Source organism: Carassius gibelio, chromosome A22 (genome assembly GCF_023724105.1).
Source record: "Carassius gibelio isolate Cgi1373 ecotype wild population from Czech Republic chromosome A22, carGib1.2-hapl.c, whole genome shotgun sequence".
Classification (NCBI taxonomy): domain Eukaryota; kingdom Metazoa; phylum Chordata; class Actinopteri; order Cypriniformes; family Cyprinidae; genus Carassius; species Carassius gibelio.
The window spans coordinates 7,104,311-7,131,962 of record NC_068392.1 but is presented as its reverse complement, the minus strand read 5'-3'; the positions used below and the strand labels follow the sequence as shown (position 1 = coordinate 7,131,962).

The 27,652-nt window shown below is 35.3% G+C and overlaps 1 protein-coding gene across 1 annotated transcript; it reads left to right on the top strand.

Annotated features, from left to right (window-relative positions):
* The first annotated feature begins 224 nt into the window (after positions 1-224).
* LOC127942726 (opioid growth factor receptor-like) lies at positions 225-27,652 on the top strand. The gene is made up of 6 exons (XM_052538649.1): positions 225-408; positions 1,892-2,017; positions 20,330-20,368; positions 23,615-23,656; positions 26,101-26,592; positions 26,737-27,652. Exons 2-6 carry the CDS (start codon positions 1,930-1,932, stop codon positions 26,745-26,747), a joined length of 672 nt encoding a protein of 223 aa, XP_052394609.1. The 5' UTR covers positions 225-408; positions 1,892-1,929; the 3' UTR covers positions 26,748-27,652.

Below are 27,652 nucleotides of genomic sequence, written 5' to 3'. Positions count from 1 at the left end.
AAAAAAAAAGAAAAGTGCAAAGCAAGACCAGAAATGCATTTGAAAAGTAACTGGGGATATTTAGATTTCAAGTTACTTGCAGAAACAATATCAAGGCCCTAACATCTGCGTGCTGACTTCACCAGTTCCTCCACAGCCAACTTCCTCCAAACACATGTGTTTATGGGTGTGGGTCTTTCTTTCTGGAGCCCCTCTTCATATCTGCAGCTTATTTGAATTCAAAGGGTGGGGCTACGCATTCAGTTAGCAAACATTTCGTATGTGAAAAACGCCAGAGAGATTGAGCCATCCAGATAGACAGCCATGGCCCTGTAGCCATACGTCAAAGTCAAGATATCTGCCACAGAGCACCAGTCGGTGGACGTCATCTAGGCAAACCAAGCGAGGCGACCTGCTGCCGTTGGCCTGGTAAGTTTCAGCTCTGTCATTCACTCACTTTGTTCAGTTTTTGCTGTCGTGAGACCCTTGCGTTGCTTCGTGAGGACACGCTGCCCTTTCACTGGGACAGAAGTTGAGCACATTAGATCCACGCTGCAGGCAGCACCTGCATTGTAACTAATAGCCGGTCTCATTCTGTCAAAGAAAGCTTTCAAATATGACAAATAAGACTCATCACAGGCGCCTGGTCTTCAGTGACATTTCTGGCTTTTCCCGGGAAAATTTTGAAATAATCCACAACACCTTAATTAGCTGCCTAGTGCACGCATTTCCTCTTTATGCTGATGTTAAGAAGTTTGCTGAAGCGGAAGTTTAAAAATGAATAGCTTGAAAATGACATAGCAATTGTATATATAAGTCCTTTTTTAATTAGACTGCTGGTTTCTTCAATTTAGAGTATACTGTAAGTGCATTTCTAGTCAGAATTTTTATCTTTTGTCTAGCACAAAATGTTTACAATGCTGCAAACTAAAATAGAGTAAAACAGTAAATTGTTTATTATTTATTGATCATTTTCACACATTAGAAGCATGTAATTAGCATTTCACTCAAATTGATTTCATTGCAACGCATGCTCACAGCTGAATCCAGTAGAGTTTGGTTTTAGTTTGTTGCTAAGCTAACAAGCAAATTTGCATAAATAGTATTTTTATTAGACCTTGACTTTTATTGCTATTTTAATTAAATTTTTTGTATTATTATTTATTAAATTAGTGAATCTCTAGTGGAGTTTCTTGTTGTTGTTGTTGTTGTTGTTTTCCACATAACTTGTCACAATAGAAGCACAAGAAGGACATTACACACAAATATAGATTTTGTTATTTTTTTAAATAAACTAGATTTCCAATGAATATTTTAGAGTACTGAACAAATTCAAATGTTTTGCCACAACGTGTTGCAACAGAAGCACAAGATTGACATTACGCAGACAATAATTGAGAAAAAAAATATATTTATAATTATATAATTATAAATTATATATTAAAAATATATATATCGGCATATCTCACAATCTCACAATCTGTATGTTAAAATGTGAAAACCTTTTAACTTAATATAGGCCTAATATAGACTCAAAATTAAAATTCCTACGTGTATGTGAACCACAAGATCGTGCATCCTGCTCAGTGAACAGATGAATGTGTTCTCAACTGATAACTTTGAGTGGTAGTCCATGTTTCATCCAATGATTCATTTACGTATATGTGTGCAGCAGCAGCCAATCAGCCGCCAGATCTGGCTTGGAGATTCTGTAGCACAGCCAACAGCTTCGAAGTCTGATATAATGTGATATAAGACTGTCTGCACTTTCTGATCGCAACTGATGTGTCAGAGCGAGCCGAGAGTCTCATGCAGCCGTTTTTGAGTAGATGAACCAGTACAGAAGCAAATACAATCTAATATGAATTTGTATTTAAAAGTCTGATATCCCAATGTTTCTTGACAAATACAGGAGCTTTTACAGTCAGACTACATACCTACAAGTCAGTCATGGAGACCAGTACCGTCCTGAGACACTTCCAGATCAAACCTTATCCAGCTCAACAGGCCGTAACAAGGAATTTACCCATTGACACCCGTAAGTCTGTTTCTCATTATTCTGAATAACCATGGGGCAGTTTATACATGCTGTCACTCTTTATGTTAAAGGGGTAATCGGGTGTTGATATGGGTCTTAATGAAAATTCTTTAACATAGTTTGTTTACAATTTTTCAATCGTAGAGAAAACGTCTTTTTTACCGTCAAAAACAGCTCTTTTCAGAGTAAGCCATTGTTCAGCATTTTCCTTTAAATGTTAATGAGCTCTGCTGACCCCGCCCTTCTCTTCCAAGCTGCTCTCTGAGGGACCGTTTACTTTAGCTGCATTCATAGTGAAACTTGCTAATTAGCACATTATTATGAAAGGTGATTTGCAACGATTCGTTAAAAAACCTTAGACTCACTTATTCGGTATGAAGCTGGATAACAAATGATTTGCTTAAACATTCTTGTCTACATCTACTCCGGTGGTGAAACAATAGCGTACTGATGACAGCTCACTCAGGGCGGATCTTAGGTAAGACGCCAGTCCAGTCTGTGCTAAAACCCTACTGTCAATCAAACTACCATGGGAGGGGCCTGTTTTATGACATCACACAGTAATCTGAGATCAGCTCGAATTGAGAAAGGGGTAAAGATTTTAGTAGATTTAGAAAAAAAAAACACTGGGTGGATTTGTATTATTATAGGGTGGTTGTGTACACAGACTGCCAACACACATTTCAGTTACTCAGGAAAGTGTGTTGATTCTTTAGACTCCTTGTGTGTGGATATAGCAGGCAGGATCATGAAACAGATCTACTTTTGTATCATGGATAAACATTCAGTAACATTCTGTTAATATATGTATATCTGACAGGTTATGGCTGTGCAGTATATCAATATATTGCATTTCTCCACAGCCTTTAATGTCTTTATGTCATCATAAACAGCAAAGATTCTGATTCAATACCGGTCCACATGCTATTCATGCAAACACCACATATTCAGCCAATGCTTTAGAAGGACTTTGGCTTGCGCTCTGACTGGCAGGAAAGTGGAGTGCCTGTATATTTTGCTGTTGTCTGAAAGATCTCCATGTTGGAGCAATAAAAGGCTTTTCTTCCAGTTGCGTTCCTCCCTTTAGCCGTTATAGAGTGCATCTCGCTAAACAAATTGCACATCACTGTACCACGCGGGCCAGCGTAGAGCGAGCAATGTTTTGAAAGCTCGAGATTATTGGGCTGCCATACAGTCTGCAACTTACCAAGAGAGTTGGAGAGCATTGTATAACAGTTATTGTGTGCTCACAAAAAGGACCACTAAAACCCCATTTGGCCCATAATTGTTTCTCTGTGGTGCTTTTGTAAAATATAGTTTGCATGGTGCTTTTGTAAAATAAAGTTTTCATGGCATTTTCATGATAAACTCAAGTGTTTTGACAGCTAGTAATTAATTCAAGGGAAAAATGTTGTCCAGTAAAGTTGTAGTCACATGTAGTTAGTCATGTGACTTTGTGGCGTTGAACAAGCTAAAAACCTTAAGGCACTATTCAGGCAGTGATTGTTTTGTCATTTATAGGTGAATTTATTGCTGTTCGTTCATTGTCCCGGAGAAAAAATCCAAACTGATAATTATTATATCCCATTATTTTTTAATCTTTGGTAAACCATCAATGTTTTTAGGATTAGCTTTTAAAGAAGTCATTTGTTTTCACTCTTTCAAAATGCCTGCATTCTTGTGTGTAAAGAATGAGATGAACTGTATGTTGGAAGATTTAGTTATGTCTTGCAAATAAAAACACAAAATTTCATTGAATTAGTGAGTTGTCGACTCAAGAACCAACTGCACCGATTCAAACTGTCAGACATTCATTTGAACAGATTCGAACAAATCAATTAGTCCACAACTAAGTCATAAAATGGATTGTTTGAAATGTTGACAATCCATACTAAATGGAAACTTGCACCTTTTACTGTAAATATTTTCTGTTAAAGGAGAAAATTACCTCATGTCCACGTTTTAACGGCTAGAAAGCTTTCAGGATCTTTCTCTTGTCTGTCCTGCCCTGAGATGTCATGTAATGATACTTCTCATTATTTGGAATTCATAACGAACTGTGTTTCATCTCCAGGCTGAGGTTAAAATGGATTTGAGATTTATTGTTATTGTGCCTCTTCAGATCTGCAGGGCATCCCCGTCATTTCCCCGCATGCCAAATCGATTGCACTTTTGAAGTCACCTGAATTAAGAAGCCCTCCAGATGAAAGCTTTTAAAGTACATACCGAGTGGACAGGGAATTGTGGGATTGCAGTCAATGGGGCATGTCAGGGTTTCCATGGTTGCCATCTCCATGGAGACGCGATATGAGAGAAGCATCCTTGCTGATATGGGTTCAGATTACATGCGAGTGGATATTGGCTCTATAAAATCATCAAAATCATTTACACAATGTGAATTCACTGGTAAAAGGTGAAGTGATTCAGTGGGTTATCAACTCGAGACCCATTCAGACCAATTCAGTCCGATTTGTGAATTGTTCAAAACAGTTCGTTAGTGTACAGTATTAGTCAGTTCATTTGATGAACGAATTGTTCAGTTGTTTGATAAACAAGTCATTCTTTCTAATTTGTGAGTGAATTGATCATTTCATTTGGTGAATCAATTATGTCCATCATTCTATCATTTCTGTAAGTCATTCAGTTCAATTTGTGAGTGAGTCAACCAGTTTGTTTGGCGAGTGAATCATTTAGACTTGTTGTATCATTTTTGTGAACAGGTAATTCGGTCCAAATTAAGAGTAAATTAATCATTCCGTTTGATAAATGAATCATTCAGATCATTTATCATTGTGAAGTCCAATGTGTCAGTCAAAAATGAATCATTCAGACCAGTTTTGTGAATTGTATTATTATTTATGTGAACTAGTCATTCATTCTAGTTTGTTTGTGAGTGAATCAATCACTTCATTGGGTTAATGCATCTTTCAGACCAGAACCTGATTCACTGAAAAGATTAGACTTAAATAAATTATTATTCACAAATTAGTGACTGTTACTAATGGCGTGTAATATTAAGACCATTGTTATGTTCCAAAAAGTTTCTTTGTTCATTGAATGTTCTGTTTTACACACAAGAAGATCACATTGCTTTGACTTTAATGGCATTTGTTGGTATTTACTGGTCTAAGGTGTTCTAGAAGGTTAATCAAGTGCACTACAAGGTGGTGGATTTCAAAGGGTCGCTGTTTAGCCGATTAGCATGCTCTAGTTAGCAATCTACTACAAAAAAAAGCACCTTTCTCCTTTGACTTCTATTGAAATGTGGCCACATTTTGCTAATATATATATATATATATATATATATATATATATATATATATATATATATATATATATTTGTTTTCCAGTGAAAAATTTTCTTGAGAACTTACGTTGGCTTTTGACCTTACACTTCAAGATAGCAAAGGACTTGGAGGACCTTAAACCTTCTTGGTTGACCTGCTAGGCAGCGTTTGGTCAAGTTGGTAAGGGTTAATCATGTTCTGAAAACCAGACTGAAAGCCATAACCTAGGTTGAGAACTTACTTTTTCATTGGACCAATATGTCGATAAATCTGCAAATGTTTCCACTGAGGACACGACAGGAAAAAAACGTTAGGAGTTTAACATTTCCACTACTTGCTTGAACTTGGAATGACACAGCCTGAGGTAGGGTTACGAACACAGCAAAGCATTTCACACATTCGCTAAAAGAAGGCCGGAGGCATTAGACGACATGAGCATTCACTTTAGCACGGTCCTCGATAAAAATAAAAAAAAGTTAAAAACTCGGGTGCGGGGTGAGATATCCTCTCCTGTTGGCACTTTCTTCACACTTAGAGCAAGAGCAGTGGAAACATTTGATCCTGCGTGAAAAGGAGATAGGATAGGGACAGGAAGTATGTATCAAGTCGCTATTTTTCTGTTGTCATACACGCAGAAAATAATCGGCATGTGTGTTCACATTGCCGCAGGAACAATAATAGCCTAGGAGCTCGGAAATAACCTAAAGTGTCATGTACAGTGTACACTCAAACATGCTTCTAGAGCAAACGGGACTGAATTGTAAGAGTGTGTGCTACGGTCTCTCTCTCTCTGATACACACACACTGTGTGCGTCAGATTAAGTGGGAGTGGTGGTTTATCGTGAGCTCTCAGGGAGTCATGGACGCTGAGCTGGAGGACGCACACAATGTGTCTTGCAGGCCTGATAGCAGCGTCCTCCCTGCTACGTGTCTTACTGTCCATGAGTCTGAGACCACAAGAATAAACACTTCTGTTTGAACGTGTCTAATTTAATAAACTTTTCTTATATTTACATATATGCTAAATACAAACAAACAAATATATATATATATATATATATATATATATATATATATATATATATATATATATATATATATATATATATATATTACATACAGTATTACTGTCAACATAAATACAGCATGGTATTGTTAGCTTGTAAACAATTTTACTTATTTATTTATTTTAATAAGTGAATAATTATTTTAAGTGAACATACAAGTGACTTTTTTTTTTTATTTAACAAATCTTATAAGTGACTGAATGAGTCACTGACTAAACGGCAATTCAAAAAATTGACTTCTGAGTCAAAAAACACAAAAGAAGTCAAGGAATGATTAAGAAAAAAGTGTTTTTAATAAGGTCTCAGATGTTTGGAATGAGTATGTGTATTAATTTCCCTTCCGTCACTGTTGTGCCTACAAGAACGGGTTTCAGAGTCTTTACCCAGAATCCCACTGTCCTCTTGTCTTCCTCGGTCATTGAGCAAGGACAGTAGGGGAAACAGACAGTGGCATATTTCCATTGCATTCTGGGATGCGAGTAGACAGGAGTGTTTGGAGTAATTTTCAGCTCGACTGTGCTGTACATCTTCAAGCAGCAGGGCTAAAGCTCTGGTGGATCTTAAAAAATTAAATAAAAATTAAAACTCTTTTGCAACACATTTAATCATATTTATTTATTTTTTTAAAATGGGTCCACATGCTTTTTCTTTAGAAGCATGCATTTAATTATTTATTTTATCCTTGTTTTAAAGACATGGTGTACATTAAATCTCCTGCATAAGAAATTCCTTACTGAAAATATACAAAAAAACCCTACTTCAATCTCTTTGTCTTATCAGCTAAATATGGAATGTGCAATTACAAGTGTGGTTTGGTCCAACTGCAGCTTTACTATCAAATGAATTGAAATGTTCTCACACAGGAAACAAAACCTTTCTTCACCTTTTGCTTCCAATTTATTCGCTGGGAATATTTTATTTATTTATTTTTCCATATTTAGTGCTTTCATGTGATTTTACATAATAATATTGGTATATTTATTTAACAAAATATTTTAAATGTGTTCTGCTCTTGTAAAAGAACAAGTCTTTTGTTATTTTTAAGATATAACGGCACTAAAATGACTACATATTGTTGAAATGCCTCCAGCAAAATAATATTTTGAATTATTTTGTAAGCACATACACACCTTTCATGACCTAATGACCTTTTCAAATGCATTTTAAGAAATGTAATAATATGATTCAAAATAAGATTTTATATAATTTAGTCTTACATAAATAATAATAATAATAATAATAATAATAATAATAATACTATGATAATAAAATATAATTTGAATATTATGTCATATTTTGTGTCTGTGGTATTTTCCTGCATGCAAGTATGTTTTTTTATTTTATTTTATTTTCTATGCAATATGTTTATTTGTCAGAACAAAACAAAAAAAATTCTTCTCCTTTCATTTATTATTCTAAAGTTTCTGAGAAAGCTGTCAAAGCACGGCTTCTGGAAAACATCATACATTTTATCTTCCTATTCTTTCAGAATTTTTTTTTTCTTCCCTATAGCGGATGTGTTGAGTGAAAATTGATGACACGCTTTCTTATCAGGCGTAAAGATTTCTGTTTTGTTTTATCTGCAGTAGAAAAGTAGTTTTGCAGGAAGGTAATTTTATGTAGTGTTCACGCTCTCGGCCCCTCACTGAAACAAGTTTAAATAGGTTTTTTATTTTACATATAAATACAGAGTAGATATGTAAAATTTAGGTGGTCAGAGTGGATATTTTCATTTGGTGCAAAATAGACACAAACAATAAATGTAAATGTAAGCAACAATATATGCACTTCAAGAGCACGTTTTGTTATAATCTGTTGACAAATTCATAAATATGTTTTGATAAAACAAGCCAAGGACCATGTTGGTTATTATTATTATTATTATTATTATTATTATTATTATTATTATTATTATGTATTTCATTCATTTATTCATGTCTTTCCTGTTTTTTGTTTGTTTGTTTGTTTTTAGAATATATTTATTTTTAAAAACAAAATAACTAGAAAGACATGAATAAATGAATGAAATACATAATAATAATAATAATAATAATAATAATAATAACAATAATAATAATAATAATGTGTGTATACATAATATATGATTTCAATAAAATATACATGTACAATTGTATCACTGAATTCTAATATCAATTATATTACTTCATATTTACATATATGGGTTTAAATATAAAATGTATAAAATCATTTTAATAATCAATTAGTAATAGTAGTAAATTGTATTCACATTTTAGGAGGGATTTTATAAAAAAAATGTAAATGCACAATTGTATTCTAATGTTGTGTTTGTGTAGCAATTTCATTCAATGTTTTTCTTTCATTATTTTTTGCATAATTTAATATATTATGTATTCAACATTATTTATATTTATAAATTATTGAATATAATAGAATAATTACACATAACATATTTTAATTATATTATTTTATTATACTTTTTTATTTTATTTTTTAATTAGAAATTATTAATTGTATATATTAGATTATTTAAAATGTATTTAAATACATGTTTATATTTTTATTTACTAAAGGGTTTTCTTTCATTATCTTTTATCCATTTTTTCTTTTTTTCTCTATCTCTCTCTCTCTCTTTCCTTCTTTCAAGATAATATGAAGCCTGTTATGAAAGTTAACTTTTTTTTCCCCTTTTTTCATGAAACTTACATTTCATAAAATGAGAGCAACTATAGCTTGTAGTTTTGATAGAGACATAGCTCTTGTTTGACAGAATAAGACAGTCTGACATGCTTAGCTTCAGTATGAGAGAATTTTTCAGTTACATCTGACAGGAATCATCTGTCAAAGGCAGCCAAAAGTAATGCTGTAATACCGTAAAATACCCAAATAACCCACCTGAAACCTTCTCTGCCCTGTTACCCTTTCTCCGTCTCTCTCTCTTCCACTACAATAGCACCCTACTGAAGTCGAAGCTTGTAATGCCCGTCAGTGCTGACGAACACATCTGACATCTCCGACGCAATCATGCGTTTGATCGGCGTCTACATTTGCGCGTGCGAGCTCGGTAATGAAAGCTGGAGCTGGTGTGTCCGCTCTGTCAGGGCAGGTGTCTGGAGAAGTGCTGTGCCTCCTGGTGAGACGTCTCCGTGTTTCGTGCCAGGCTGGAAGGGCTTTGACAGGTGGAACATGCAGGCGTAGACTCTCTGAGTCATTCTGCGATTTATCATAGAAGAAGAGCTCTCTCATTAAAGGAACAGTTCCATAGAGGAATGCACAAGCATGCGGCATGGTACTTTTGTGAACGGGGTCGGACAGTGACAGGGAGGAGAAGATTCAAGACATTATTTTTTGTTTTCTTTGCTCTTAAAACGTATAATTGCAGTTTCATAAGTTTTAATGATGTCCTTACTACATTTCTAGCAGGCTCACCCCCTTTTTAAAATATGTCGTCACCTTTATTAATATAGTCATGTAAACTGGATTAGATTACAACTTTTTAACCAGAAATGATCCTTAAAATCTATCTGCTACCACCGCTACTTTATTACAAGATCCTACTGATCCTATGATCCAGACAATAATTTCAGATAACATTAATTTGAAAATGTGTTTAAAGATAGTTGTCTTAAGACTAACATAATGATACTAACACTCAAAAAACTTTTATTTTGATTTCATGAGGGACTTTTAATTGTGGTCTTAAAGGAACAGTTTGTTTTGAATCCCCCTCGAGTTCTAAGATCTTCTATCTTCCCTTTGAATCTTTTAGGTGATTGCTTTGAATAAGTTAATTTGGAGATGATTTGAATCATTTTACCTGACTTAAAATATTTAAAGTGGTTATTGTGAGTAATTTAACATAGTCTTTTAAGTCCATTAAATGTTTGCTTTGAATCATTTCAGGTGGTTGTTTTGATTCAAAATGATCGGCTGTCGTTTTGAGGCATTCAGGGAGGACGATTTGAATCTTTCAATGCGGCCAGACCGGGTGTGCCTCACACGTTCTGAAAAGTGAAGTTGCCGGCTCTTTGATCGCCCCCTGGTGGCTGGCTGCTGTAAAAGTCATAAAGTCACCTTGAGCCATTGAAATGGAGTCATTTTGAAACATTTGATAAAGCCATTTTGAGTTGTTTAGGGTAGTCACGTTATTATTTTAAGGTGGTCGCTTTGAGTCATTTCATTCAATTAATGGCTGCAAGTTCAGGGTCACTTTTTACAATTTCATTTCAAGGTCACTTTAAGGTGTTAAAGCAGGTTAGCCAACCCCTTTTCTGTCTCATCTGCTTATTTGAGTATGTACCCATTGTGTCTCATTATTAATTGAACTGCTTGAGAAATAATTGTCATAATTTGGGCCGGTGTACAGTAAACCCACTTAAAAAAAAAGCCTGAGTGAGTCATTCTGTCTCTTTCTTTCACATTGTGCCAGAGTTAAGGAGAAAAAGGAGAGCATCTGTCAGATATGTGGCGCTCGGTGGCCCAGAAGTACCGCCAGTGTGTGTAAAAGCCCGTCCAAACTCTGTGCACCAAAAAGACCAGCTGTAGATTTCAAGGTCTCTACTGTATGAGGCCCTCGGAGAGTCAATGAGACCGCCTCGGTGTGCCACAGTGACAGCTGAGAAAGTGATGGCTCAGATAAATGAATAAACTGCAAGAAGAAAGAGAATGCATCTAAATCAGGCCATGCCTCATACGATGAGCTCATATGCTTAATTAAAAGTGTACTGTACTTATCTTTTAAAGAGAAATCGGGCAGTAACAAGAACCATGATTGTGGTAGTTTTGGGTTCATATCTTTGAGAAATCACAGACATTACTTTTTCAGTGATTCTTGCCAGGTGCAATGGGATACTGTTCAGAATAAACGCTGAAATCTGTCTGCACTCTTGCCGTCTCATATCGAGCTCATTACACTGAGAACGTTCACCGGCTCTCTCTAATTGTCATTTCCCGTTTAAACATGTCAAAACAGAGCAGAGCAGTCACTGTTAGCACTAGCTAGAGCGAACAGTCGGGAACCTCAAAACATGGATTCCCGCCACAGCTCTTTGTGTTAAATTAGATCTCGCCAATATGACACATTGTGCTCGTGACACTCAGACGGCTCAAACGTCTTGATGCTAGGGGACTATATTCAGAAGGAACTGTCAGTAAGGCTTCGGTCAATAGTCCTCACAGTGTACATAACGAACATGATTCATGTGAGAAATTACTATTGGCAACCACGGAGGAGTCAGCTAATGTGCTTAAACCACTCAAAACACCTTTACAACCACATTTGTCCTTTAAATATACTCAGAAAATGCTACCGATTACATAGCATTGTGGTAAAAAAAATCAGAATACACTATAAACCATACCACAATGTGCTAATTTAACTTTGAACACAGTAATAACTGCATAACTATGCACTGAAATAACTTAAAACGTGTTGCATCAATGTTGTAAACATAGTAAGAACACACTGAACACATTAGCAACTGTGTATGCGCGAAATCACTCCAACCACACTACATATGTGCTAATTCCATTCAGAAAACTCTAGCAATCACATTGGAATACACTAAAAAACACTCTAGTAACCATATACCAATTTACTAAAACCATTCAAAACACCCTAGCAACTGCAAAGCAGCACCCTGGCAACCAGCCACAACAATTAAAGCACCCGCAGCAGTCTGAACTTTAAAAAATAATAATAATAATAAAATAAAGTTTGATTTTAGGCAGGCAGTGTTTTCAAACCTTCTGAATAATGTTTGCTAAATGCTGCAGCTCTGTTGATTGAATCCAAGCTCTGCAGTTTTGTGATGGGTTTTTTTGTGAGCTACTGATCCACAGTGCGTCTTTTAGCTCAACTGTTGACAGTGTCGACATAGACAGGAATATTATATTGTTATATGTGACAGCAGCTGAAGTCTAGGCAGGAGTCGTCGTGAAGTATGACATTCTGAAGACATTTCCTGCACTGGAGAAAGCGTTTTGGCACACAGCAGAGCTTCCCACTCACCTAAGTGAACAGTTGTGTTCTGGTGATGTCACTGGTGCAAACGGCCTTTTTAAGTGACTGATTCTGTGGCGTGTGTGTGTGTGTGCGTGTGTGTGTGTGTGCACTGTGCAACCAAAATAAGAGTCACGGGGAATAGCACTTAAAGATGCTGTATGTAATTCTTTGACTGTACTGAAACATAAAAAAATACCATATGTTTGCAGATATTTATGAAACATGCCAAGTTCATGCTGAGTAAAATCTGAATTGGGAGTTTTTAACATGCAAAAATTGTTATTGTTAATTTGTTGATCTACTTTTTATATAAATTGGAATGTATCTTAAGATGGGAATTCGGAATTGGAAGATATAAACTTGCAATGCTGTGAAAAAAAAAACTCAGAATTGCACGTTTGTATCTACAGTATACGTTTATTTCTCAGAAATTGTGAGGTGGGGTTCTGAATTGTAAGATAAAAGAAAGTCACAATTACATTTTTATTTCTTTGTGGAAATGGGTTTCTATTGCGAGCTGTACGCATTGCATTGTGGGATTCAAAGTTGAGCACAATTCGCTGTAATATTCTGGATATCATATTATCATATTGTGCAGAGCTTACATAGTACATACTGCAGAAAGAGTAGTATGGTAGTATGCTGTACTGAAAATAGCCCATGACTTAGTATCTCAGTGCTTTCGGATAATTGTAGAAGTTACTGAAGTAAACAATTAAGCAACACCTCTCCAAAAATGTTGTTGACAAATATGACTTTAGTCTTGATCTAATCTTGGTCAGAACATCCATGGTTTCTAGAAGCCCGAACCATCCCTAAATATCTCAAAATAAGTTAATTTCATGCTCACCACCTGGCCAGTTATTCCAACCAGATACCATTCCCGCTCAATTTCCTGTCGAGACCTGCAGTGCGACTGCATATTTAAAGCGTGTGTACACCTCCTGTACACACCTGTGAGGACTACAATAATAGCGTTTGAACCCATGCTGTGGTCTGCAGATAAACCAGCCCAGCATGGTGAGGTTTGTGCAGTCGTTTGGCAACAAATATGCTGGAAGTGCGCGGGCGTTTCTGTTTCAAGTAGGACACTGTAGTACAAAACTTGTTATTCGAATATTATTTTTTCTACATTATTTTGTAATAAATGTTTCATTAATTAATTTATACTTAATTTATAAATTCTCTTTATACATTTCTAGATATTTTTATTTAATTTCCACTATAATTTCTTTGTCACATATACATAAAAAAATAATATGAGTAACATGTTACGATACCCTGCATTTTCAGAAATAATAGATTTTCCAATAAACCCTGTGGCTCAAGTGGTAGAGCATTGCGTTAAAAGCGCAAGGTTGTGGGGTCGATTCCCAGGGAACACATGTTAGGTAAAAAATGTTAGCCTGAACACACTGTAAGTCGCTTTGGATAAAAGTGTCTGCTAAATGCATAAATTAAATTTATAAAAAACCCATCTCATTGTATTGCTATATTTGGTGTTCCAGCACAAAACAGGCGCATAAGTTTTTATGATTGTAAAATGTTGGCCTTCTGCACACTACTTGCCAGAAGATTAATACCGCTTAAATGGAAAGACCCCCTTCCCACTATTTTGCTTCACAGGATTAAAGAGCTCATACAATATCTTAAACTGGAAAAAATAAAGAATAAACGGTCACACTTTATTTTAGGGTCCAATTCTCACTATTTTTTGCCTCAATTATTCCCTTATTTGCTGCTTATTAATAGTTTATAAGGTAGTTGTTAAGTTTAGGGTATTGGGTAGGATTATGGATGTCATTAATTATGTGTACTTTATAAGCACTAATAAACAGCCAATATGTTAATAATAGACATGCTTATAAGCAACTAGTTATTAGTGTGAATTGGACCATATACTACAGTGTTACCGAATAAACTCTCTTTGAGGGTTTACCCAGAAATTATACGCAATCTGGCAACCTTTTTTGTCATTTTTTTAGAAAATACAAGTAGGAAGTACAATACCAAAATATGTTTAATTGTGTTTTTTTAAACAATCAAATAAATACCTTATTTCTGATTGGTAAAGTGTTGGGGAATGTTGGTGTTCTTTAAGTTTTTTCTTTGATATTATGAAATCTTAAATAAACATGTTAGCATACGCTTTTGAGTCATCTCAGAAAGATACTTCTATCTTCACTTCAATGTGCCTCATGGCATGTTTTCTGAGAGAGCGGGTCGATAGTGAGAATGTATGTACTCTATGTTAGCTAAGTTGTTTTGTTGTGTATGTGCGCTATAGCGTGGAAAGAAAAAGTCACTTTCAGCTCTCTGAGGAAAATATTACAGCCTCTTTAAACTTTTTTTCCCCAACCAATCATCTTGTCATTTTGATTTATCTAAAGTGTGTATCTCCCTGCGTGTGTTTGTGTGAGAGGGAGAGCGAGAGACTATTAGGTGATGGTTTTATGAGGAGAACGGAGAGTGTGTACAAACGACTTCCACGGGGGATGAACTTATGGCTCTGTCTCTTTCTCACCATCTCTCTCACTGTGTGAGTAAGAGAGGAAGTTGCATATCAATACACTTGAAATTATATCTGCAACTTCAGTAAAGACCCCAATTTCCACATGCAGGTCCATTACTTAGAGGCTAATGCTAATGTAAACGTTTATAAACTGCTGTTTTCGCTACAACGTAAATCCACTTTCATTCAGTGATTTAGGAGAGTGTTCCGGGTTTAATACAAGTTAGGCTGTATTGCCATAAAAAATCATTTAGACTGTCTTGAGTTTTGTATCGCAGTTTACCGAAATCAAACAAAAATGGGTTTTATAGCGTAATGGGGCGAGGAACTGTATCGAGTAAATGTTGAAGTACAGATTAAATTCACTTGAATCAACTCCTCAAAATGGCTAACGTGTGCTCGACTCCTGATTTAGTGCAGCTAGCATCTTTCTCTAAGCTATATTGTTTGGAGGTTTTAGTACTTAAATCCTGCATGCTAAAGATGAGTGACAGTTTAGTGAATTTCCCCTATGCTATTTTGAATGTACAGCCACAATGCTTAAGCTGCTTATGTAAACTTGACACTTTATTTTAAAATTGCTAACTAGCATTGTCTGTGCAAAGTTGTGCCCAATATATTTCATATCCTGTCACGACCTGCCATGTAAATCTGCAAACTTTTGTATAATACATAATTATATTGCATAACTATAACAAAGTTAACCTGTCTGCAAAAGTATCTTGTTGCAAGGATGAACTCTAATGTTTTTTAGTTTTTTTGTTTGTTTGTTTTTTTGCTTATGTTACTTTACAGCTCATATAACACATTTTAGTGTATTATTATTTTTATTACGAATAATTATTCCAATTAAATTTTTTGTAAATTTCTTTAAATATTTTTTTTAGATAAACATTTAAATATAAACCTGCTTTTTAAAATAATGGCAAAAGAGCTTTAGACTACTGGTGGATTTAGGTGTGGGCAACATGGGCAACTGCCAAGGGCGGCATCTTGCACAGGGGCGACCACAAAAAAAATTACAATTAATTGATTAATAAATAACTAAATGTATTGCTTGATCAGGTTTTTAGCACTCATTTGCACCGCACGTCAATATCATGTTTATTTGTGTGGGTCAGTTAACCTGATCAGGACCCGTAACATTTTTAAGCTCAAATAAAAAAATTTGTTTTTATTTTATTAAGTAATATCTTTTAGGTTTATTATAAGTCACATTTTAAGGTAAACATTGAAGCATGTAGAAAAAAATGTACCTGAATTAGCACTTTTCAACAAAACAGAACTATCTGGAATTACTTAATTGATCGACATCTATTGTTAATGTATTACTGCAATTGCAACGCTTGTTTGTTTTTGTCAGTTAGGCGATTAGTGGTAACTGTCGCAGATGTAAAACTTGTACTGAACCCAGATCGTTCCTTTAAACGCGGCCTGCACACACATATACAATCTCACTCTTATACACAAATTCATTAAAATGCTCTCTGTGCTCCTGATGGCTGATTGTTTACTTCCATTACCACTGATGCCAATAACAAGCGGTTCCCGACCTGTGTGCCAGGAACCTCCCGCTAACATCACCCGCTTCCCATAACACACTGTGGCCCTGAGCTCATTAAGTAAAGTCAGAGAAGTGGTGATCTCACGGCAGAAGCAGCCCACAGTCTTCTTGTTGCGTTTATAAAAAACAATTTAAACTAAAAACGTTGTACTTTCAGTAGACCTTGAGCATCGACTATCGTTATTAGGAGCTACCAATGACTGTAACCCCTTACTTCAGTATAAACATCTAAGCATGGTTGTTAGTTCTAATTATCCTCAGAAAGAACTAAACAAATGACTTTCTTGCCACCTCAAATGACTAGCTAGTAATATCCAAATAGTGCATTTAGCAAGAAAAACTAACGAGGAAAGAAGCTCTCTTTTTGGTTTTTCCCAGCAGGTTTGGATTGAATATGGCTCAGCGGTCCCGGAACGTGATATTTTTATGTTAGCCATCCTCTGTTAAGTGGCAGAAACTTTGGCCGTGTATGCGTACTTGCTATACAGCCACTGTCGTTCGCATTTCTTACATCTATCAATTCCTACTTCACTTTATGAATAAGAAATATGTTTTTCTCATCTTTCCATTTCAACTCTTATGTAAGAAATGGAATCACCCGAAATGGAAAGACAGCAGGGCTTAAAAGTCATTTTGGAGCCATTTCCCCACTTACGGGGGAAAAAAATACATCAATAATACAACAAATCCTTAAAAAACCAATACAACCAGTTTCAGCGCAGAGGATTCAAATTCTGTAAATGTTGGGGCATTTGATATTGATGGGCCGTTAAAAACCAACCCAGCACTTGAGGGAAAAAATCTAACTTCCTAGGAATGAAACACAAGGATAAAACAATACGATGCACACTGGAGGCCTGGGTTTGTAGAAGTTTATAAGGATGTATGGGGTTTTTCATTAAGGATGTATTGTAAGGACAGAAATACATGTAGTTTGTCTTTAGCTTGTCAGTATCATCTCTCAGTCATCATAAACTGGGCTGCACAGAGTATGTTCTGTATGTGACAAACATACCCATGTTATTTGCTGTTAGACCTGTAAAATATGTTTGCTAAACTATTTTAACATACAGTTAACCTACCTTGAAAACTAGTTCGATTTGTTAGTTGTTTCGTGTTAATTTGATGTACCTAAATTAGGTTTCTTTGTCGTCCTTTCTTCCCATTCTGGCCATTCTGTTGTTTATTTTTGTTTTCTTTGCTTTTGAATTCTCTTCTATGCTTTTTATTTAATAATTTGCTTAAGCTCACATTGTTTTTGTTTGTTTATGTTTGATGCATTTTTAAATATGATATTTTTTAGATTTTTTTTATTATTATAGTTTAGCATGTATTTAATGTTAATTGAAAGACAATTGCTAAATGTTTTATATAGATTTTATTATTATTATAATTATATATATATATATATATATATCCCTTATTTCCATTTAGGCCATTGGGTTGTTTTGTTTTTGTTTAGCTTTGTTTTGCTTTACCTTTGTTTTTTGTTTTTGTTTTGTTTTGTTTAGTTTTTGCCTGTTTTGTTTATTTTATTTCTCTTGATTTTTTTGTATTTTTTAAAAATATTCTAATATAGTTTTATATATATATATTACACAATTTATTACTATTATTATTATTTATGTTTTGGTGTGTATTCAGTTTTGCCATTCAGTTATGTTTTGCTTAACTTTTTGTTTTGTTTTTGTTTTCTATTGTTTCTCTTATTTGTGTATTTATTTATTTTTATATATTTACTAATTATAATTATTATTATTATTATTTTATTTATTTTTTGTGAGGTTGACGTGCAGTTTCGGCGAAAGCTACTTTTAAAATTAATTATTGCGTTACTCCATAAATAAAGTAACTATTCACATTACTTAGCTACAATTTATGGAAAGTAATGTATTATGTTACTTCTGTGCTACTTTTTGTCACCTGAGCTGGACTTCCTTATTTATTTTTAATAACAAAAAGCCCAAACATTATATTTTTGCCAACTGTAAAGGCCCTTACACACCAAAAGTGAAATTAGTAAGCCTCAGGCTGAAGGAAGTGCTTGTACCTCACTCTTAATTTATCTCAACATGGGGACAGGAGAGCTGTCTTGAATAAATGTAGACGTGTTACTTATTTTAAAAAGTAACTCAGATATTTTCTTGTAAAATTAATGCGTTACTGTATTAGTTACTTGAAAAAATGTTAATTAAAATGCGTTACCGCCAACACTAACAACACGCTTTTTGCATAACTTGATCTCACTGGCTGCAATTGGTCAATTATATACAATACCTGCATCTTATTGGTCAAACTACTTTGGATGTTTTATTGCAATATAAAAATCCTGGCCACGACGTTTCCCCTATGAACGGCACATATGGCCACCCTACCAATGCAGGATTCAATGCAAATGTTTGCATTAAAACCAAATACTAATTTAATTCGGATAGAACAGGAGGGTCACAAAAAGGGGAGAGCTTGTTTTTCCTCCTAGTTAAACACTTGAAAGCCGGTCCATTCCCACCAAAAGGCTTTGCAATCAGAAAACTGTCTGTCGGCCGTCCAAACAGAACCACCTCTCGGCTCCATTAATCTGGCAAAATCCATCAGAGAGCGTTCATCAGGACCCAAGCGAGCCGTCTGTCAGCACGCCTGTCTTAAAGAGACAAGCGCTGTTTGGGCCTGACAAACAAAAGATGTTATTTTGACAAATTGCCCACAGATTAGGGACCTCTTTGAAAGCGGGGGCCCCTAGAGGTGAGCCGGGAGCGAAACTGCTCCAGGTGTTTGTTTGTTTGTTTAACTCGGGCTGAATGTGGGGCAGGGCTGGAGTGATGGAGCGACTGACAGAGCGAGGGACCCCGGCTCTGTAGGGGACATGGAAAGATCAACAGAAGCCATGTTTGTCAGTCCGCATCAAAGAAAGGCTCCCAAAACAACTTAAGTCAACACTCGGATGACAAATGTTCCATATGTAAAGCCTTGCCTTGCTTTGATTCAAAGTCAGCATGGATTTGATGCTTTTATGTGAGATTTTTTTTGTTTTTTTTTTTTTTTGAGTGTGTGTGCGCTAACAAAATAGACGTTTGTAAACATCAGTTAACTTGAAACTAATTCCTACATTTTTCATTTAGGTCTTTTTGTATTATTCCATTCCATTCTATTCTATTCTATTCTTAAACAGAGTAAGTTAGGAATAATTTGTAACCCTGTTATTTATTCGGACATTTCTTTATTCAATTTTTTATTTAATAAGCTGTAATTATATTATATTATGTTATGTTATATTATATACATATCGCTTATAGTTCTTTTCATGGAAACCAGTTGAATTAATAAACATTTTAAAATAGTAAATTGTGTTACTATAAAATGTATTAATTTTATTATTATAGATCATATTTTTATTACAGACAGAGAAAGAGTGAGAGTTGAATAAAAAATATTAATATAGGACTTATGTCTAAAATGTTTATTTGTATTACATTTTTATTTAAAATAAATGAATTATTATAGGATATTATCACAGATAAGAGAAAAAGAGTGAGTAAATATTAATTTAGAACTAATTTGTAACATTTTTATTTTAATAAATAAGTTATTCTGTTATATTACCATAGAGCGCGAGAGTTGAATTATTAATTTATAACATTATTATTGTTATTAAATGTTTATTTTAATAAAGGAATTATGATCTACTTTATTATATTATATTACATTTCATTACATTATACAGTTGAATTAAACAGATTAATATAGGAATATTTAGCAACCCTGTTACTTTTTCTGGCATTTTTTTTTATTACATTTTTGTTATTTAAGAATTTTTATCATATACATTTTATCATAAATTTGTATCATATATAAATGACTAGACTATTAATTAACTGTGTGTGTGTTCTTGTGTTTTTCAGCCAGGAACACCACAGCCACCACGGAGCACCCCACAGTCGGTAAGAAATCCTTTTTAGCAATTTATTCAGCTCACATTCAGCCCAACCGAACACAGCTGAGTTTTAACTCATTTAGCAGAACGTAAACACCAAAGGAACAGGAACAAATCACAGAGTCTGCAATGCATCTCTGCAGTGAGACAGAGAGAGAGTGTGTGTGTGTGTGTGTGATCTCGCATCCAACAGATGGACGTGTGTAAATGAGGCAGTGACTGATGAGATGTAGAGCTGCTGACGAGAGCTTTAATGAGGCTTGGAATCGAGGGGGGAGGGGGTACAGAGAAAGGATACACAGATAAACGAAGGAAGAGAGGTGGACGGAGGGCAAAAACATCTCACTTAGAATTGCATTTGCGCTCTTTATTCACAGAATTAATCAGCTTGAGAGTTTCCTCTTTCAAACACACACACATACACAAAACCTAGTGTGTCTGCTTGCCTAATGCATATTTAGGCAGCTGCCCTTTAAAGCTCTTTTGCAGTATTTTTATTTTTTTTATTAAGTTCCTAGACGCTGTTTGTTTTCAACGACAGCTGGAGATTTGAAGTGATGTGAGGTGACTTTTGGCACGTCTTCAGTATTTAAAAAGTGACTATGAATGGAAGTAAAATATTATCATTTTACACATATATATGTATTTATACTTTCATCTAAATAATATAAAACAGATGCATTTCCAGTCTAAAATTATTCCAAGAGTATCACTAGAATGATTTTGTAGCAAAAATGTACCATTTAATTTTACTTTTTCTTTATTTTATCAAAATGATGACATTAAATTATCATTTAAATAGATAGATAGATATATAGATAGGTAGATGGCATCAGGAGTGTCTATGATGCCTAGAAATGCTTCCTACTTTATCACACTAGATTTTGAAACGGAGCCACTCTCTCTCTCTCCTCTTCAATTTAAGGAGCTTTATTACCATAATGTCCTCTCCTAGCCGCCCCTTTCTCTCTCTTTTTGACGTTTGTTGTTTAATGGCTTTGAGTGGGCAGTGCATTTGAAGCTCTGATTAATGAAGCAGTAATGATAGGCTAACACCTGAATGTAGCAGGTAATTAAGCATTAATGAGCTGTGCAAAAGCATTCAGACACGCAGAGACTCCATCACACTTAACAACACACCACCGCCGAGGGCTTTAATTGCTCAAAGGTTGCTCCTTCATTGCTCAGGAGGCTTCATTGAGATCTCACTGGTGGTTCATTCATTCATGAAACTTGTCTCAGATTATGTTTCTCCTAAAATTGCTTTGGGCCAAAAGAATATGAGAAACAGGACCATAGTCTATGTATGTAGAGTAAAAGTGCAGTCAAATTAGAAGAATTTTGGCAAAACTTTGTTGCCAAGACTAAAGGTATGTTGTCTTTTGTCACCAGTGTAGTAATGCATTCCAAAAGCAGAAAATTAACCAATGTAACCAAATCTGCAATTGGGAAGTATTTCACCGTAACAGTTGCATGGAATTCTGCCTCAGTTCAAGCGGCACGTAAACCGATCATCTTTTTCCCTTTAATAGTTATAGCGCAAAATAAACATGAATGAACATCAGAAGTTATCTCAATTCAAACGCGGAAAGACGTCAATACACACCATTTTTCAAGTTCAAGTCCACAGACGTTAATCTATGTATTCTTGTTTGTCGGACAACATGGCAGATTCTGCGTTATGATTGGTCAGATTGCCTGTCAATCAAATCCCAGCAAAGGGCCAATTGTAAAGACCCTTTCGCAGCAAGGATGATATCTATAAAGTTTGTTCTAAAACCATGAGAATAGTGAAGCCCACACCACAACTATAACTAAAATGACACAGGAACACAGGGATGTAGGCTACAGTTAGAATCTGATGAATGATAAAAACATTGACAACCAATCAGAATCCATCCGACTTTAAAGATCTTGAGCATTTAAAGTGGCAGACAACAATACAGCTGAGCGCACTTATAATAACAAGACCATTATTGTTCTAATAATAGTAATGTCAACTAATAATAACTAATAATAATCGTTCAAAGGAAGAACATTTCCGTTTTAGTATATTGTTGTTGTTTAAACGTACCCTTAGTTATTATCGGTGTGAACAGGCCTTAAATGTGACTGCATCTTAAGAATATAGAGCTCTAAAATTAATGTTAACGGCTTACTTTGGATAATTTGGTGGCAGAAGAATATGATGAGAAATGTTAATTTTGAGATCTTTGACCGGTATCTGGGCATAGGCATTATTGAGATTTGTTCTTGAACTCTATAGTAGATGGATATTCTAAAGAAAAAATCTCAAAATCATGGCACTTTTCAATGTGTTTTCCATTCAGTCTCATTGCTGTCTAGAAGAAACAATTGAGGTTGGTTCACCCAAATATTAAATTTTCAAGCTCAAGCTCAAGCTCAAGCTCAATGGTAGTTTTGCATGAATAAAAGATGTTTAAGTCCAATCAGCACCATGTTTGGCATCTTGTTATCAAACGTCTTTGGTTCCTTTGGTGTCCCTGATGTGCCATGTTTAAATAAAACCAAAAAGGTAGAATATAAAATATATATAATTAATGTTATTGAAGTTTTATAATAAAATATTCTTTTTACATCAGTATACATCAACATTTTATGTTTAATGTGTGCTTGCAATTTCTTTACAATTATTCATTAAATTTACTAGCAGTTTCTGAGTGAAAATTATTTCAAAGTAAATTATACCCTATATTTTTTCAGTGTACTTCAAGCAAATAATACCTGAAATTGTATCTTGTTTTTCTCACAAAGCTATTATATGACTTCAGAAGACCTTCAATGTAGTGCGCAAGTGGTATGAACTTCTCCTATCTACATTATGAAAAAGACTATTTCAAAGAAAACAAGTCATATGGCCTTTGAACGACAAGAGGCTGAATAAATTAGTATTAGGTAACTATCCCTTTAGAGGGTTCACATTTGTGTGTTTTGTGTCTTATGGTAAGCCCTGCAATAAGGAAAGGTGGCGTCTATCTTAATCCGAATGCAAACAGCTGCTCTCCACTCCATGGAATGTCTTCATCACCCAAATTATCCTCTTCATGGCACTTCTTCTCCAAGATCTGTGCTCCCTCCATTAAGAATACAACACTAGGAGTGTTTTCAAGTGCAGCATGTGAGACTTTCATGTAAAGCAGGTTTCTGGAAGGAGAGGGAGAAAAACCATTGCATCAGTTCAGTGGGCAAAAAAAAAATATACTGAATGTTGTTAACTGTGGTTTTGTTTCAGGTATGGCTTCCAGTATTGAATCAGTGGACACCATTATACTGGGTAAGAATGCAATCATATTCAAAAGATGATCTATTCATCTACAACTCTTTACAAGGCCACCAGCATCTTGATGGAGGATGAATTAGTCCACAAATTAGCTTTATAGTAAATTCAGCCTCACAGCCAAGCCAACTTTCCACCACCCAATCAACCAATTGTTACCCTGGACCACAAAAAGTTCATTTATTCAGCTTTCAGATGATGTATAAATCTCAGTTTAGAAAAATTGACACTCAAATTTGACACACAAAAGACCAGTGTTGGGGGAAATAACTTTTAAAAGTAATGCATTACAATATTATGTTACTCGCTAAAAATGTAACTAATTAGGTTAGTTACTTTTTATGTAAAGTAATGCGTTACATTACTTTTGCATTACTTTTTAAATATGAGCAGGTCTTGATTGCTTTTAATATAACAGTCCCTTCAGAAAAACGCGATTATGCGATTTAATGCTTAATCAGATTTAATGCTTAATCAGCCAAAAGCCGCATATTTATGCGGGGTCGCATTTTTTCAAATACGCCGCTCTTTTGCCGCATAAATTGCCGATTTCAGAAAGCAAAATATGCGGGGCTAGCATGATTTCATAACCCTGTACCCTCAACCCTGTATTTTCGTTGCAAAAAACTCACATATACTGTATATTAGCAGAAAGTTGAAAATTGTTGCATTTACTTCACACAAGTAAAGCGCCATTTTCCCCCGATTGCCATGGGAACCTTATGAAGTGACGTAATTACGTGATGTGAACATCATCTGCAAACCCTGCGGTGAAACCAGGTTGAAACTTAAAGCACGCAAATCATTCTTATTTGCCAACAAAAATAAGCGCAAAACAACGCGCGAAGCAGCTTCCCGATTTGTTACATAACAGTGGAGCCAAATTATATCGCGAGAACTTTCCCGCCAACACCCCCTTCTCACTAGGCTACTAACACTGTTGTAGTTTCATTCAGAAGTTGATGCAACTTTACAGTTGTAAGATTGCACTTTTTTGTTACAGAACAGTACCAAAAACTTACAGTTGTAATTATATTAGTAGTATGTAAAATAATTTACGTTGCAGTAAGAGATTGCAACTTAAATATTCTGTGATTTAGTATGCTTGCTTATCATAGGAAGTAATAAGAAATTACTCTTTACATTAAGGTAGTAGCCTAGTGAGAAAAAGGTGTTGGGGGAATTACCTTTTTTTCTCTTTTTCATCAAACCGCAGTTTTTGCAAGTTCACGCAATTTCATCGTATTAAATTGCAAAAATATCCCGCATATTCCATCGCATTTATTAAAAAAACGTGCCGCAAAATCAAGGATTTTTGCCCGCAAACAATCATTAAAAAAATCCGTGTTTTTCTGGAGGGACTGATATAATAAGTTCTATTTATTGCAAATGTTAAAGCACTTTAACACTAAAAAGGGAAATGAATACACCTTGGGATGAAGGAAAGATAAATTCATGTCTGTGCATTAGAACGCAGGGGAAGAAGCTTCAACACTCTTCAGCAATACCAAAACAACTAATCACAATTGACTATCTATCTATAGTCATTTTTGCATATTAGAATGGTTGAACTTAATCATCAAAGGTCAGCAGCAAAGACATTAGTTGATAAAATGGGATTAGATACATTTGTGTTATTTAACATATTTAATTAATGCAGTTTCATAACAAGGTTCGGGAGGAGCACGTCAGATACTTAGCCTAATTAGCACAGGTGGAGCCACTTAAGATAATCAACCTTAGGGTATAAATACAGCTGAATTAGCCTACATGTCTCCATTGATGGTTTATCAGCATCCCCCCTCCACCCCATCTCCTCCACTAGAGTTCATTTTACACTTTTACATATACGGGGGGGGGGTACTCTAGGTTCGGGCCATTCCCGAGCTCGGAGCCCCTTCCCCGGACAGCACGCCAAATATGCATTATAATACTTCAGCTAATTATATGTAAGTGTGAACTCGTGAATTGCAGGTTTGTGTCATATGCTGAGTTTGCATTTCACCGTTTTAACTCATTTTGATGACTACTAAATTTATTTATTTTTTTAATTTTTATTTCACATTTAGTCTAGAACTACAACATGTTCACACAGCGCACACAACGCCTCTGTACATATGTCTCCCAATATGGGGACAGAAGACTTGTCAGTCAATAAATGGGTAAACAAAGTAACTGGCTTTACTTTTTTAAAACTCGGATATTTTATTTTTAAATTAAAAAGTAATGCGTTACTTTACTAGTTACTTGAAAAAAAGTAATCTGATTACTTGTAATGTGTTACCCCCAGCACTGCTTAAGACTGGTTTGTGGTCCAGGGTCACAACTGGTCTTCATGTCTCACCCTTTCTAAAGTGGACGCTGTTTTTTATGGACTTCATGACTATTATCAACTTGATTTCATATGTTTCTGGTCTTCTTGTGATTGTTCCCTCACCCAGGAGTGTCTGTAATAGCAGTTGTTGTGATAATACTGCTAATTATAACCATGGTTCTCCGCTTCATGGCCCATCAGAAAGGTACATATTACACCCATGAGGAGGCTTTAGCATTTAAGAGTGACCCTGAGGTGCAGGAGGTCACCGAAGATCCAGAAGATCGGGAAGCTTCAGAAGCTTCAGAAGCTCCAGAAGATCGGGAAGCTTCAGAAGCTCCAGAAAATCCAGAAGATCCGGAAGCTTCAGAAGCTCCAGAAGATCCGGAAGCTTCAGAAGCTCCAGAAAATCCAGAAGATCCGGAAGCTTCAGAAGCTCCAGAAAATCCGGTAGCTTCAGAAGATCCGGAAGCTTCAGAAGATCCGGAAGATTCAGAAATTCCGGAAGCTTCAGAAGCTCCAGAAGATCTGAAAAATCCAGAAGATCCGGAAGATCCAGAAAATAAGCAAGACACGGAAGACCCGGAAGATCCGGAAGACCTGGAAGATCCAGAAGAAGGTAAGAGGCTGCTCAACATCCATTATTTTCCCACTCTTGCTTGGAACGAAAACTGAACACTGCCTGCTAAAAAATGTATTAATAACTTTTTGTCAATGACAGCAGTTGTATTTCTCATAACAGTGTCAAAAATCTGTTTTGCAGAGGAGCCTTAGTATCTTCTGGCGGGAAGCCTTTTGGGACGTTTCCTGTGTGAAATGTATCACTGTGCGCGACAGAAGGATCGGTCTTGGTTCTTCTTCCTTTTTGCTCTCCAATTACATATGCCTTTTCCAACAGATGTCCTATTCGGACGGCTTCACACTCAACCACTACTAAAATAAAACAGATTTCCATGTGGAGAAGCACTTGTGTGCTAATTATTTTACTTTGTGTTTTAAAGAGTCCTTAAATTATATTAAAATGTGAGGGGGTTTTATACTGTAAACTTTTACCCTTATGAATTAACACATTAATGTTTCCATGTAGAATCTTTTATATTTCCATACTGTGAAGTTCTTTGCGAATATTAAGTGTGTTTTTCATAAATTAGTTAATTTACGCTAACTTTAGTGACTGGTGTCACGTGTATCTCTTTGTAGAATCTCCTGTGCAAAGATTAAGACACCAGAATTGAATTAAACACCTCCACTTGATTCACTATCCAGGTGGTTGTCAATAGCTACTCATCACATATGCCAGTTGTTTTGGAACATCTGTAGTAATGAAAAAAAATATTCACAGGTGGAAGAAGAGTGCGAGAGCCTTCGGCAACTGTCCATATTTAAATTACATTTTAAACTATATTCCAGTCCAAAACAGACATTTAAAAATTGAATATTTTTGATAAAGCAAATACACCCTTGGTTCGCATAAGAGACTTCATAAAAGAAAAAGAAAAAAATCTTACCAACCTCAAACTTTTGAACTGTGAGTCTTCTTTTCTTCCTTCTCAGATTCAATTATATAAACCAAGTAACAGCTTTTATTATCTTTGTGGTTTGTTTGTCCATATTTTTATGCTTTATTTTAGGCTACAGTTTGTTTTGCTTGTTATGAATAAAATGAGTGATGCAGCAAA